This window comes from Panulirus ornatus, chromosome 35, assembly GCF_036320965.1.
Source record: "Panulirus ornatus isolate Po-2019 chromosome 35, ASM3632096v1, whole genome shotgun sequence".
NCBI classification, from domain to species: Eukaryota; Metazoa; Arthropoda; class Malacostraca; order Decapoda; family Palinuridae; genus Panulirus; species Panulirus ornatus.
The window spans coordinates 1,128,602-1,142,301 of record NC_092258.1 but is presented as its reverse complement, the minus strand read 5'-3'; the positions used below and the strand labels follow the sequence as shown (position 1 = coordinate 1,142,301).

The 13,700-nt window shown below is 44.8% G+C and overlaps 1 protein-coding gene across 4 annotated transcripts in view; it reads right to left on the bottom strand.

The window, feature by feature from the left end:
- LOC139760059 (uncharacterized) overlaps nt 1–13,700 on the bottom strand; it is a 55,001-nt gene that overhangs the window by 16,147 nt on the left and 25,154 nt on the right. For 3 of the 4 annotated variants that reach the window (XM_071682828.1, XM_071682831.1, XM_071682829.1), the window contains one exon: nt 1,488–3,964. In XM_071682828.1, coding sequence (XP_071538929.1) covers nt 1,488–2,306 — 819 coding nt within the window. In that variant the 5' untranslated portion in view covers nt 2,307–3,964. The remainder of the gene's footprint in view (nt 1–1,487; nt 3,965–13,700) is intronic. The other variant, XM_071682830.1, reaches the window with a different exon arrangement.

The window sequence follows — 13,700 nt, the reverse complement described above, 5'->3', positions numbered from 1 at the left end:
AAAAAAAAAAAAAATAGGGGATAGGGGAGAAAGAATACTTCCCACGTATTCCCTGCGTGTCGTAGAAGGCGAGTAAAAGGGGAGGGAGCGGGGGGCTGGAAATCCTCCCCTCTCAATTTTTTTTAATTTTCCAAAAGAAGGAACAGAGAAGGGGGCCAGGTGAGGATATTCCCTCAGTGGCCCAGTTCTCTGTTCTTAACGCTACCTCGCTAACGCGGGAAATGGCGAAGTTTGAAAAATATATATATATATATATATATATATATATATATATATATATATATATATATATATAACCCCAGAATCCCTTTAACGGGGCTCTCGGAGTCTTAGAATGCGCTACAATCAGTAGCAAGGAAATGCCATATGGACTCCTTTTGAGCGGGTTCTACGATTGCAATCCTTTTTGTTCAGTAACAGGAATATAACCTCGCCAATGGTGACTACTCATTCGCGGTGTAACTTCACGCTGGCGGAATCCTGTAAAACGCACACACACACACACACACACACACACACACATATGTATATATATATATATATATATATATATATATATATATATATATATATATATATATATATATATATATATGTGTGTGTGTGTGTGTGTGTGTGTGTGTGTGTGTGTGTGTAAGCAGCGTAATCATGAGAAGAATCCTCACGGCCTAGTTCAACCTCTTTAATAAATGACGAGTTCCACTTCTCACCAGTGAATCTGTGGACGTGTTCCTTCGTCCCATTACCATAAAACCCATGTAATCTTATCATGATATACGTCTATGACAGTACTGAAATTAATCTTTCTCCGCTTATAAATCAGAGGATTGCTAGTTCAAGTGTACAGATGAGAGCATGGTGCGTCAACAGTTATTGAGTGCCACCTCTGGCGAGTGTACGGGTTGGTAGCACTGCTAGGCTGCTGGCTGGCTGGGTGGATATTCTCAACACTGGCAGAGTGTGACCGCGGCCACACACCCGCAGGTTACTCACAAAAATGCATCTTGTCTTCGTTTGTTGCTTCACTACTACTAAGGCCTTAGCTTCAGCTTCGACTTACTAACGTCTGATGTTATCAGAACAACCCGAATGGACGTCTTAAATGCAGGTAACGACTCCCAATAGGTCAGCTGGGCTAGCTGCTGTGCACTCGTCACCTCACCGGACTTTTAAAGGTCTAGATGCAAGGGTGTCCACGCCTGCCACACTGCAACAAGGGTTCTCCTATCTGTCTCATATGACCTACAGAAAGGGAAATGACACAACAGGAAACCCTGGGCAGATAATGCTGTACCTTTAACGAAAGCGAGTGTTGGCTGGTAACGACCAACATATGGAGATAGGCTTTAAATGGTCAAACTTGGCAGATGACGTTAATGCCCCGACATGGGGAAACCGGCGAACCTGTTGATTTAGGCTCATATAAAAGTGTGGAAACTCTTATCACAAAGTTAAAAGGGGTAACAATCTGGGTACAAGATAATTACCTTGTTGCGTCGGGATGGCGCCCGGCCCCGGGATGACGGGGGTGGAGGGATGGCGTAGCTTTTTAACGGCGGCCGCCCGCGCCGCCCACGCCGCAGGCCGCTCAGCCCTCGCTTGTGGGCAGGCTCCCTGGCTGAAGGAGAGGGAAGCAGGGGCTCCTCTACTGGCTCCTCCTTTACATCTAAAAAGTTCATGGGAGCCATGGTCTCTTGTGAGGCATCCTCTTCTCCTTCCTCCATCATCTCTTCGGCAGCATCAGTGTCCTCGCCATAGTCATCGTCGAGGGCGGGAGAGGGCGGTGAGGGTGGCGGTGCCGGGGCGTCGGCAGGCACCACGTAGGTTATGAGCGTGGCGGTGCGGTGGGTCGTCTCCACACGCAAAAGTGTTCCAGCACGGATTTCGCGGTGAAGTAGCAATTCCAGTTTGTCTACCAGGCGATTTTGACCACAAGACAGTAGTTTTTCCTCAATCTGTTCCTTGCTAGCTCCACCTGGGCCACAGGATTCAACGGCAATCCGTAGGGCGCGGCAGGTTGACTCGCTGTTCATAACATTCACCTTGGTGCGAGTGGGCCGGCGGCGCACCAGGGCAGCCTTGGACCATGAGGCTGCCACACGGTATGAAGTTGCACCCTTGTACTCCACACGCAACACATCCTCGCTCTCGACAAGTTCATCTAACACGGCCTCCGTTGTCGCCTCCGACAGTAGATGTTCTCTCCTTACATACCAAGCAATCTTTCGAGCACTTGGTCTCACACGTCGAGACCTTAGGACCCGTATGGCATCAATGATTATTTCCCTTTCCTTGTTTGTCACCATGTTACTTTCACTTAGCTACTTATTCCACTAGTTCAATACAGGTACTCCCACGGAGAGCACTGGATCGCCACTGTGTTGAGCCAGCCGGCGCGCGACAACTCCTCGCACCCCAGCTGATCTCCCGCCACAGCCGCACCCCATCGCGCATGCGCACTAAGCGCCCTCCGGCACTCGCCACGCCACTGACGCACCACTTACTATAATTATATCCCTTGTAGCACAAACAGCATAGGTTTTTCGTATACAGGTACTCTTAAATTTACATATATTCATACATATTTCAAAGGCAAAAAGGATTCTATGTCTTCGGCACATCTAAGCTTACAAACATGATCGAAAAATACGTAATCATCGTACACTTCCAGATTACCAGTCCGCACCGCACACGGACAAACGTGGTCTTCTTGCAGCTGTGTTTAAAGTTGAAAAAATTTCGCGAACACTTTTCAAACTGTTATGAGTAAAGCGATAATTACAAAATGCCTTCCTTTTTAAACGTTAATAATGTAGTTTAAATGATCTTGTCAAATGAATCATCAGATGCTTAAAATTCATACAATAAACCAAGGTCGCGAGGGACGATCCTTTGTCGCGGACGGCCCGCTCTGTCTCATGACCGGCGTGGCTCACTGCCTTTCCCTGTCCCAAAGGTTCTTTAAAGTAACTAGGCACCCAAGCAACAGCCAGGTCTCAAACCAAAAGAATATGAAAGTAATGCGATAATCGTAAGCTATATATGTTAAATATGGTAAAGCGTATACAAGTCATCTTTCTGTTCAATACTACAACACGCAATACCAGCTGGCATTATTGCCAGACATTCCTATTTTAAATTCCCTAACTCCTTTTAATGAATCAGTTCGTCTAAATTTTCAATGCCAATTTGCAAATAACGGAAAGAAAGAACTACTGCTAATTCAATAAGAGTTCTAACGATTTTGTATTACGTACTAAATGACAGAGTGTTTTCAAGCGGAGATACAAAATAGTAATGACGTTCTGTGATAGGCAGCTGTTCGTCCCTTGACCGGCCAGCGATGTGCCCGCATGGTCCCCGCATGGCCGACGCTCCCAACCCTCCCTCCACTACCTCCACTACCACGACATCCTCTCCACCAAAATGACAGCTTCCTCTCCATCTCTATCATCAACGCAGCCTCTCAAACACCTCCATCTGATGGCGCTAAATATCTAATCTTAATCTCATTCATACAGTGTAGGATACAAGCTACATATAGCATATCATAAACTTAACACCCACCGTAACTGACCCCATGTCAAGCCACACTTGTCCTATCGTGTAACCTACATATGGTAAGATAAAACCTGACCTTAGAATCACGGCAACGCATTCTTACCAGTATCACGGCCTAAACGTATGCATGAAATGCACCTAGGCGTTTATTGAACACGAAGAAAGCTCTGAACGAAGACAATCACTACGAAAAACTTCATTGACAAAATGCATTGTATAACTCCACTACACATACTCGTGTGCATGTTCAATAGTCATACTCGTATAAAAAAAATCATACACCGGTAAACGTCCATAGCAACTAATATGAAAGCTGCCTCATTTTGACCATCTTCCACCACCCGGGGTACCAACCCAGCCCGCTTCTCCATCATGAGTCGCACACTGCTACCCTTCTACTCACCTGCAACGGAGAAAAAAGAAGTAAGACTGAGGATAATCATATCTATAAAACATATGATCAATCATACTCTTAAGTTACAGCAGATGGTCAGTGTATTTACGAATAAATAAAGTAGTCTAGGACACAGGATACGAACATTTTGCCTTCAATGCCATTCTACAGCTTCGTAAGACAAATGTCAGAAATTACAGGCAATACAAAGTTATCAGTGGGCGTTCTGGCCATACTTACATGCTACAGTTATAAATACAATGACCAGTGAGCTGTGTGGTAGACTAACAATACCAAGTAAAATTATAACACGACCCTCTCAATATCATTTCCCTAACGAATTGATTATGTTAGTAAGACCCTTGAGTACTAAGGGACGACACTTGAGTATGGCTGTCTTCCTTTTGACTAGACCGTTATGGGTCAGGTCAAATGCCAGTACATTTTCAATGGGGGCATATTACTACCTCCTCACCAAGGACAACACCTTTCGGTACCTCTTACATTTTTTTTTTTATTAGACCACTTCACAAGCAATACCTGCCTCATCGCCCGGTACACCACCAGTAAATAAACTTCATCACCATCACGTTATCCATTACATCACCACCACCGTCACAACCTACACCGTCACCTTTATATAACGACCACCGACACCCACCACTGGAGCTAGTACCACCACCACCTTGTCAACAACACAAGGACCACAATCACACGGCACTTACAACCAGCATCGTCACGTTACCTGTTACACTTTGAACATCATCATCAACAACAACGCCATCAAGTCATCCAGAGCACCATCATCATCACATCACCTACATCATCATGATGGCATCCAGAACACAATCATCATCACATCACCCACACCATCATGTCATCCGCAGCACCATCATCACTTCTCCCACAACAACACCATCACGTCAACCACAATATCATCAATCAATGACAGCATCATCACAACATCTACATCATCACCATTTCTTCCAGAATATCATGTTACCCACAACATCACGAGTACCACAGCAAAACCATCACATCTATCTCATCAACACGTGACCCATTACATCACTTCCACTGTCACCAGTGCTACTTTAACCACTGCATGATCAAAACAGGCATCACTACCAACCAACCACTCACTATCACCTCTGACACTCCCTTCACCACAAACCCACCATGATAATCACCACCACTGCCAACACCATCAGTGCTGCCAGTCATCAGCAGGACTGCCAACAACACCACCAACACAATGAGAAACAACAGCAAAAGAAGCAGAAGTACTAACAAAAAGGTAACACCACCAGTAACAATAGCAATATCGCAGAACAAAAATAAACAGCATCAGAAACAACAGCGATAGAAACTACCAGAAATAGCGACAGATACCACCATTAAAAAGTAGTACTAGTAATAGCAACAGAAGCATCATCAGTAACAACAAAATACGGAACAGCACCGGCTACAACAGAAGCATCATCAGTAACAACATGAATAGCACGAGAAGCAACTAAATAAAAGCAGCACCGCTGACAACAACAGCAACAAATACAGCACCAGTAACAACAGCAGCGGAAACACCTATAACACCAACAACAGAAGCAGCACCGAACAGAAACAACAGCAACAGAAGCAGCACTACTGACAACAGAGGTAGCACCAATGACAACAACCGAAACAGCACCATGACACCAACAACAGAAACAGCACCAGTGACAACAGAAGCTGCAAAATGATAAAAAACAGAAGTAGCAACAGTGCCAACATCAGAAGCAGCAGTAGGCACAACGGCAACAGAAGCAGCACGAGGGACAACATCAGCAGCCTGCAGCATAATCAATATAATTAGCTCACTGTCCGTCACATTCAAATGTTGTCTTGAGTTTTCTAGCCATGAAACGTGGTTATTCAGTATGTCACCATGATGTTCCCTGGACGATTGGCTTGCAGAGCTGCCCTATGAAGGCCTCCTCAGCTCTAGCACTTCAGGTCAACCTTCCAGAGAGGAGGATGGTGGCACACGGCGGAATCGCGCGCCACGTTCATGGATGGGTTTGAAGTCTCAGTGCAGCAGAGTACAAGGAACTATCTTTATGAGATAAGCCAAGCGACTGCCTGTGACTCAGCTCAAAGATATCCCGGGGAATGTCCATGCCCGTGGACAAGGCCCTCACAGACAGGCTTCCTGAGCCTAACTAGGGTGTCCACACCCGGGACATCCCCCTCTCCCCTCCCCACAGACAAGCCTATCTAGCCTACCAAGAACTGCTACTTTACAGTAATTTCCAACCATCAGCTTCGTTTCACGAACTTCCTTCAGGTTGTAAGACTCTTATCTATGATAGCCTAGCCTTCGGTCAAGTCGTCAGAAGTAATGCCATGGTAACCAAGGGTCGCACTGCCATGTTTAATAAGGGCCGAACAGCTGTGGCCAACTGGTTAAGATTAAGCATTTCTACACTCTCCGTCCTTGGATACTCCGGAACGACTGGTGTACACATCTCTGACTGCACATTTTCCTCCTCTCCCGGAAACAGCTTTTTCACAATAATATCACTTGCCCCGAATGATTTCCTTGATCCCTGAACTATAGCATAATTTCCTTCTATCTTCCCTACTACCAAGAGGTTCTGAGAATCTACATACCTCTAGAAAATACCTAATGATTACACAATCTAAACATAACGACTCAGCAGCGCTGAATGACACAATACCTCTTACAGCAATTGGAAACAAAGCTATATATATATATATATATATATATATATATATATATATATATATATATATATATATATATATATTATCCCTGGGGATAGGGGAGAAAGAATACTTCCCACGTATTCTCTGCGTGTCGTAGAAGGCGACTAAAAGGGAAGGGAGCGGGGGGCTGGAAATCCTCCCCTCTCGTTTTTTTTAAATTTTCCAAAAGAAGGAACAGAGAAGGGGGCCAGGTGAGGATATTCCCTCAAAGGCCCAGTCCTCTGTTCTTAACGCTACCTCGCTATCGCGGGAAATGGCGAATAGTATGAAAAAAAAAAAAAAAAATATATATATATATATATATATATATATATATATATATATATATATATATATATATATATATATATATACACACACAAGTTAACCTTTTGGGCACAAAGATTTGACCCTTGAGCTACAGCGGTACGACTCTGGTACGACGGCCTTTCCTCCAAATTGACCCATGAGGGTCACGTCAAAGGCCAGATCATCTTAACCAGGGGTCGTACCGTTTACTTTAAGGTTCGCAGCGTCGTGCTAGAGGGTCGTACCGTCGCACTCAACAAGATAAGTAAATTCCATACTTACACTCTGCCACAAGTGAGTTCCCTTACTAGGGATGCGACAGTGTTGTGAGCCAGGTGGCCAATCTGTCTTACCAACACCTGCTCCGCGGGTTGCGCAAAAGTTCTACTGTAGCCCTCACCATTTTCTAAAACTGAACCTTTCACAGCCTCACAGGTCCTAGACTGCCTTATACCCGGACTTACACACAGCCTCACCAGTCCTGCCACACATCGGATCAAATACAAACTCATCTGTTCAGTACTTTCATTATATCAATTCCAAAGCGCTCGATTTTGTCGAATTAAATGTGGTATTACCAGACCAGTAGGGCTCATAAAAAAGGCAATACATTATATATATATATATATATATATATATATATATATATATATATATATATATATATATATATATATATATATATATATTTTTTTTTTTTTTTTTTTGCTTTGTCGCTGTCTCCCGCGTTTGCGAGGTAGCGCAAGGAAACAGACGAAAGAAATGGCCCAACCCACCCCCATACACATGCCTTGATTCAATCCACTGACAGCACGTCAACCCCGGTATACCACATCGCTCCAATTCACTCTATTCTTTGCCCTCCTTTCACCCTCCTGCATGTTCAGGCCCCGATCACACAAAATCTTCTTCACTCCATCTTTCCACCTCCAATTTGGTCTCCCTCTTCTCCTCGTTCCCTCCACCTCCGACACATATATCCTCTTGGTCAATCTTTCCTCACTCATTCTCTCCATGTGACCTAACCATTTCAAAACACCCTCTTCTGCTCTCTCAACCACGCTTTTATTTCCACACATCTCTCTTACCCTTACGTTACTTACTCGATCAAACCACCTCACACCACACATTGTCCTCAAACATCTCATTTCCAGCACATCCATCCTCCTGCGCACAACTCTATCCATAGTCCACGCCTCGCAACCATACAACATTGTTGGAACCACTATTCCTTCAAACATACCCATTTTTGCTTTCCGAGATAATGTTCTCGACTTCCACACATTCTTCAAGGCTCCCAGAATTTTCGCCCCCTCCCCCACCCTATGATCCACTTCCGCTTCCATGGTTCCATCCGCTGCCAGATCCACTCCCAGATATCTAAAACACTTCACTTCCTCCAGTTTTTCTCCATTCAAACTCACCTCCCAGTTGAATTGACCCTCAACCCTACTGTACCTAATAACCTTGCTCTTATTCACATTTACTCTTAACTTTCTTCTTTCACACACTTTACCAAACTCAGTCACCAGCTTCTGCAGTTTCTCACATGAATCAGCCACCAGCGCTGTATCATCAGCGAACAACAACTGACTCACTTCCCAAGCTCTCTCATCCCCAACAGACTTCATACTTGCCCCTCTTTCCAAAACTCTTGCATTCACCTCCCTAACAACCCCATCCATAAACAAATTAAACAACCATGGAGACATCACACACCCCTGCCGCAAACCTACATTCACTGAGAACCAATCACTTTCCTCTCTTCCTACACGTACACATGCCTTACATCCTCGATAAAAACTTTTCACTGCTTCTAACAACTTGCCTCCCACACCATATATTCTTAATACCTTCTACAGAGCATCTCTATCAACTCTCTCATATGCCTTCTCCAGATCCATAAATGCTACATACAAATCCATTTGCTTTTCTAAGTATTTCTCACATACATTCTTCAAAGCAAACACCTGATCCACACATCCTCTACCACTTCTGAAACCACACTGCTCTTCCCCAATCTGATGCTCTGTACATGCCTTCACCCTCTCAATCAATACCCTCCCATATAATTTGCCAGGAATACTCAACAAACTTATACCTCTGTATAAGTTTTTTTTTTTTTTTTTTTTTTTTTTTTTTTTCCAAAAGAAGGAACAGAGAATTGGGCCAGGTGAGGGTATTCCCTCAAAGGCCCAGTCCTCTGTTCTTAACGCTACCTCGCTAATGCGGGAAATGGCGAATAGTTTGAAAGAAAGAAAAAGATATATATATATATATATATATATATATATATATATATATATATATATATATATATATATATATCGCTGCTAGTTTCTCACACACATACACACACACACGTGTCATAAGTTGGGCCCACTACCTACTCGGGAATATCAGGGCAAATAACAAAGTGGCAGGCAAGGCGTGGGAGTTGTGGCAGCAGGAGGAGAAGGGGCTGGGTAGGGGGCGCGGTACACACAGGAACTATACGTGCTCTTTAAACTTGCAGGCAAGGCCGGCCGGCATGCCAGGCCAGGCTGGAGCAGACCAGACCAGCCCAGCCCAGGACGGGCCAAGCCAGGCATCCCAGCCAGCCAAGATCCGTGTGACTCAGGGCCATTGGACAACCCGACTGATTACGGGCGAGATCACAACCAGCCGGGTGACTGAGAAGATCCCTTTTCGTCCTCAACATCGTGACAAATCTGGTGACTCACTTCAATGGTCTTTGTTTATGGGCCAAGAAAACCTCCCTCTAGGGACCGCTCACCCTTATGCCCGAGCCTACCAGTGATACAGGGGCAGCGTCCCAGCTCAGCCAGTTATACAGGAGGAATGTCCTAGGTCCAAACAGATGAAGCGGATATAGTGTTCCAGGCTCCAGAAGCTGACGCAGTGTCCCATTTCCCAGTAGAGGACACGGAAGCAGTGTCTCAGGTCCCAGTGCTTGAAGGAAAAGAATGCCATTCTGGGGGAGGCAAGCGGCCGTTCAGCCCAACATATGTTGCCACCCCTTTCTCCAGGAGATAACAGCTCCCACTTCCTTACGGATCCCCAAGTGGCTACAAATGCCCGTCTTTCACATTAAATAAGAAAAGTCTGGCGAGATAATCAACGTCTCCAGAAAGCTAAGTGAACCTAATGTGTGGTTCAATAAATATCATCTACGGTTCACTGAACCCCGTCTGTTTCAGTGAAGCTAACCAATTGTAAAGTAAACCATTTACTTGTTTAGTGAAGCTTACTTGTGGTTCAGTGAACCCTTTTATGATGATTCAGTGAACCTTACTAATGGTTTATTGAGCTTTCCCAGTGGTTCAGTGAACCTTATCCCCTGGCACAACATAAGTAGAGAGGCGACCGAAAGAGCCGCCAGCCATACAGGTAACACCCAAGGGTATAATGTCACAATTTCTGACCTCATGGTAACCCTAAAGGTTTAGGTCAAAGGCCAGGTCCTCACACCTAAAGGTCGTAACGCTGAGCCCAGGAGTTTCATTGGCCTTCCTCCTTACCTTCTAATAATTTTCAAACTACTTTTATCGCCATATTCAATATTCATCACCTCAAAAGCAGTAGGGGGGAAGATTGAAATCTAGCTCCTGGCCTGATAAAAATGACATTTTTTTTTCACCCGGCTATTTTTAAAATTCTGCAGCATCAAGTAATGACATCATAAAGTGCGCGAGGTGGTAACTAGATGCTGTCAACATACACACACAACTTCCCTGTGTGGCAATGTTACAAGAAAAACATACTGGAAATTGTGGACAAACTTATCTGGTTGGGAAATGCGAGTTAGGGCATAAACTATAGGTGTATCACAATACTAAATCTGGAGAACGAAAGGAGAATCCATTAATACATCCACTGCGACTCGATTCCAGATGTGTAGATTATCCATGAAAGCAGAACGCACACAACTGCACACAGGCAGAAAAATTCTTTCTCACAAAAGTGAACAACGTCGTACTTTCTTGTCTGTCCACCCGTCCGTGATATACTGTACAATTTAATCATGCATCAACTTAGCAACGGCAAAGCCAGTTTTTTTTTCTTTCTTTACTGGGAGTAGTATTAGTACAGTAAGGTGTGGCTGTTGGAGATCTAATCAGCAAGCACCGAAGTTTGCTGCGCGCCACCATGTTAGGGCTAAAGGGAAACCCTTACCGTGAACATAATTGTTCACACAGGGACGGGTACCCTATGCTCTCAGATCCTCAGTTGAATTAGGACGGTCTATGGACCATTAGTCTGCTTTCATACGGCCTTCAGGCCGACTGCTGAAACAGAACATTGAAATCTGTGGCCAATTCTCAACTGAATGAGTACAATGAAGCTGCCGTGACTCTATACTTTGTCAGGTGTTATTTGTTGACCTTGATCCTGGTGATGGTCCTGAAGTACCTTCAGAATAATCTGAGGCTACTAGGTCGCCAACTCTGAGGGAGTGCAATAAACTAAATGTCACCTATAGGGCTTTGAAAGCCGGCCTTCGCTGTCCTCAAAACCAACCTAAATTTAAGGCCAACGTGCGGTAGCGTAACACCATTGCTCAGACTCTGAACTACTTACATCCAAATTTTAGGGTCTTTAGATTCAACGGTTTGGCTGAAAAGGGAGTAACATACAAACGCACAAACACTTCAACATATGTATCAGATAAGTTCTGAACACAGAGGAGCAGCCTGTCCAATCTTCATTACCCAGGAACACTCAGAGACACGGGTCAAAGCTTCCTACCAGTATTTTTTTCTTTAGCCTGTGTAAGAACATGCTTGTCTTTAAACAAAAATGAAACAACATTATGGACATCTTTAGTATTCCCATCAACCTTCAAACTTTCACCCGGATCCTTAATTCACATTCTGAAATGTAATGGATGATGACAGATGACTCACAAGCAGAGAGAGAGAGAGAGAGAGAGAGAGAGAGAGAGAGAGAGAGAGAGAGAGAGAGAGAGAGAGAGAGAGAGAGAGACAGAGAGAGAGAGGGGGGGAGAGAGAGAGAGTACCAGTATACCAAAGGTACACAATGACCCATGAGGTCTACAACGAGGCAGAGTTGCCAGGGCGACTCCTGTCCCTGTCTTGATGGTGAGTACTGTGTCATGACACCATACGCCGTCACCACACCCTCAACTACGCCTGTAAATGTGTCACATGACATCAGACGTGTCACGACACTCAGGCAAGCGTGTGACTGCGCCATACGACAGACGCATCATAACTCTACCATGGCAAGCACTGTGTCATATGACTCCCGGTTTGTCACAAAAGCTTGTGACGACAGTCACAGAATCGTAATACACCAGACATGTTACAATTCCCTCCAACTAACTGCTTGCGAATATGCAAAGTTTGTTTGGCTTTTATCTTATCCTGTATCAGCACGCGCACACATACATATACACACACTTTTGTGTGTAGGTGTGTGTGTATGTGAGTGTGTAGTACATTGTGCGAGTGCGAGATGGAAGGGAAGGGTAAGGAGAAGCCATACATATCATCATATGTACACAGACTATATCTCACAATGTGTAACCGAAGGAAAGAGGAAGAGATGTGTCAGGTGGTAAACCTCATTAGCCGACGATGGCTTCCTCGTGGAGGAGCACCGCCACCTCACCCCACACGCCTTCGCTCTTCTCTCCCGCCCACCTACTGTAACTCTCCACTGGCAATAACCCCAATAATGCCACTAAAACTGCCGGCAATAACGCCACTACAATCACCATCTACTAACGTCATTACAATCACCTTGCTCGAGCAGCCGCCCGGCTGTACAAAGCCACACAGACGCAGATAACTATGGAACCGCTACGCACATATGTACGCTCACGGACACGAATTAACATTCCCCTTCCATATACACACAAACACTATCGCAAATTAAAACACAAATACACACTAAACACATATAGATACATGCGTAAAAAAAGAACACTGATAATCAAGACTACGAGGCTGAGTGAGATGTGGGTCAGAGTGGCCCACTTTTGGTGGTGGGTGATGCACCACTCATCCCCTACTTCATACGGGCGAACTAGGTACTTACATACATGCACACGCGCATACAATCACATATAGAAATACTCGCTTGAATTCATTCATACAAATGGAGAGAGAGAGAGAGAGAGAGAGAGAGAGAGAGAGAGAGAGAGAGAGAGAGAGAGAGAGAGAGAGAGAGAGAGAGGGGGGGGATACCCAAGCGAGTGAGAGATAACTGGGAAATATGAAGAAGACAGGTAAGTGTAAGAGCCTGTCTGAAAGCAGTGGCGCGTCTGAGGAGTGGTGACAGTAAAGAGAGGAGACTGCTGAGTGTGTTGGAGAGGTGATGAGCAAGAATTACAGGACTCTGTGGGAGTGAGATGAGTGCAGAATGAGGCAAGTAGTGAGTATGAAGCCAGGGGTCCTGTGAGCAAAACAGGACTAGCGAGTGTGACACATTAACACTGAGTTCAACCGTGAGGACTGACAGCTCTCAGTGCGGCCGACATATTCCCTGATAACAATTGATACGGCCTGATAACAGCATTCACAAACAAGACTGTCAACATTAGGTGTTGTTGTAGCCTATGGGTTTATATTTCTGGGCTGAATGGCGCCTTACAACCCAGCTCTGCCCTAGTGGGTAGGGGGGATTGGGCAGGGAGGAGGTTATACAACGTACTGCTCAAGACTTA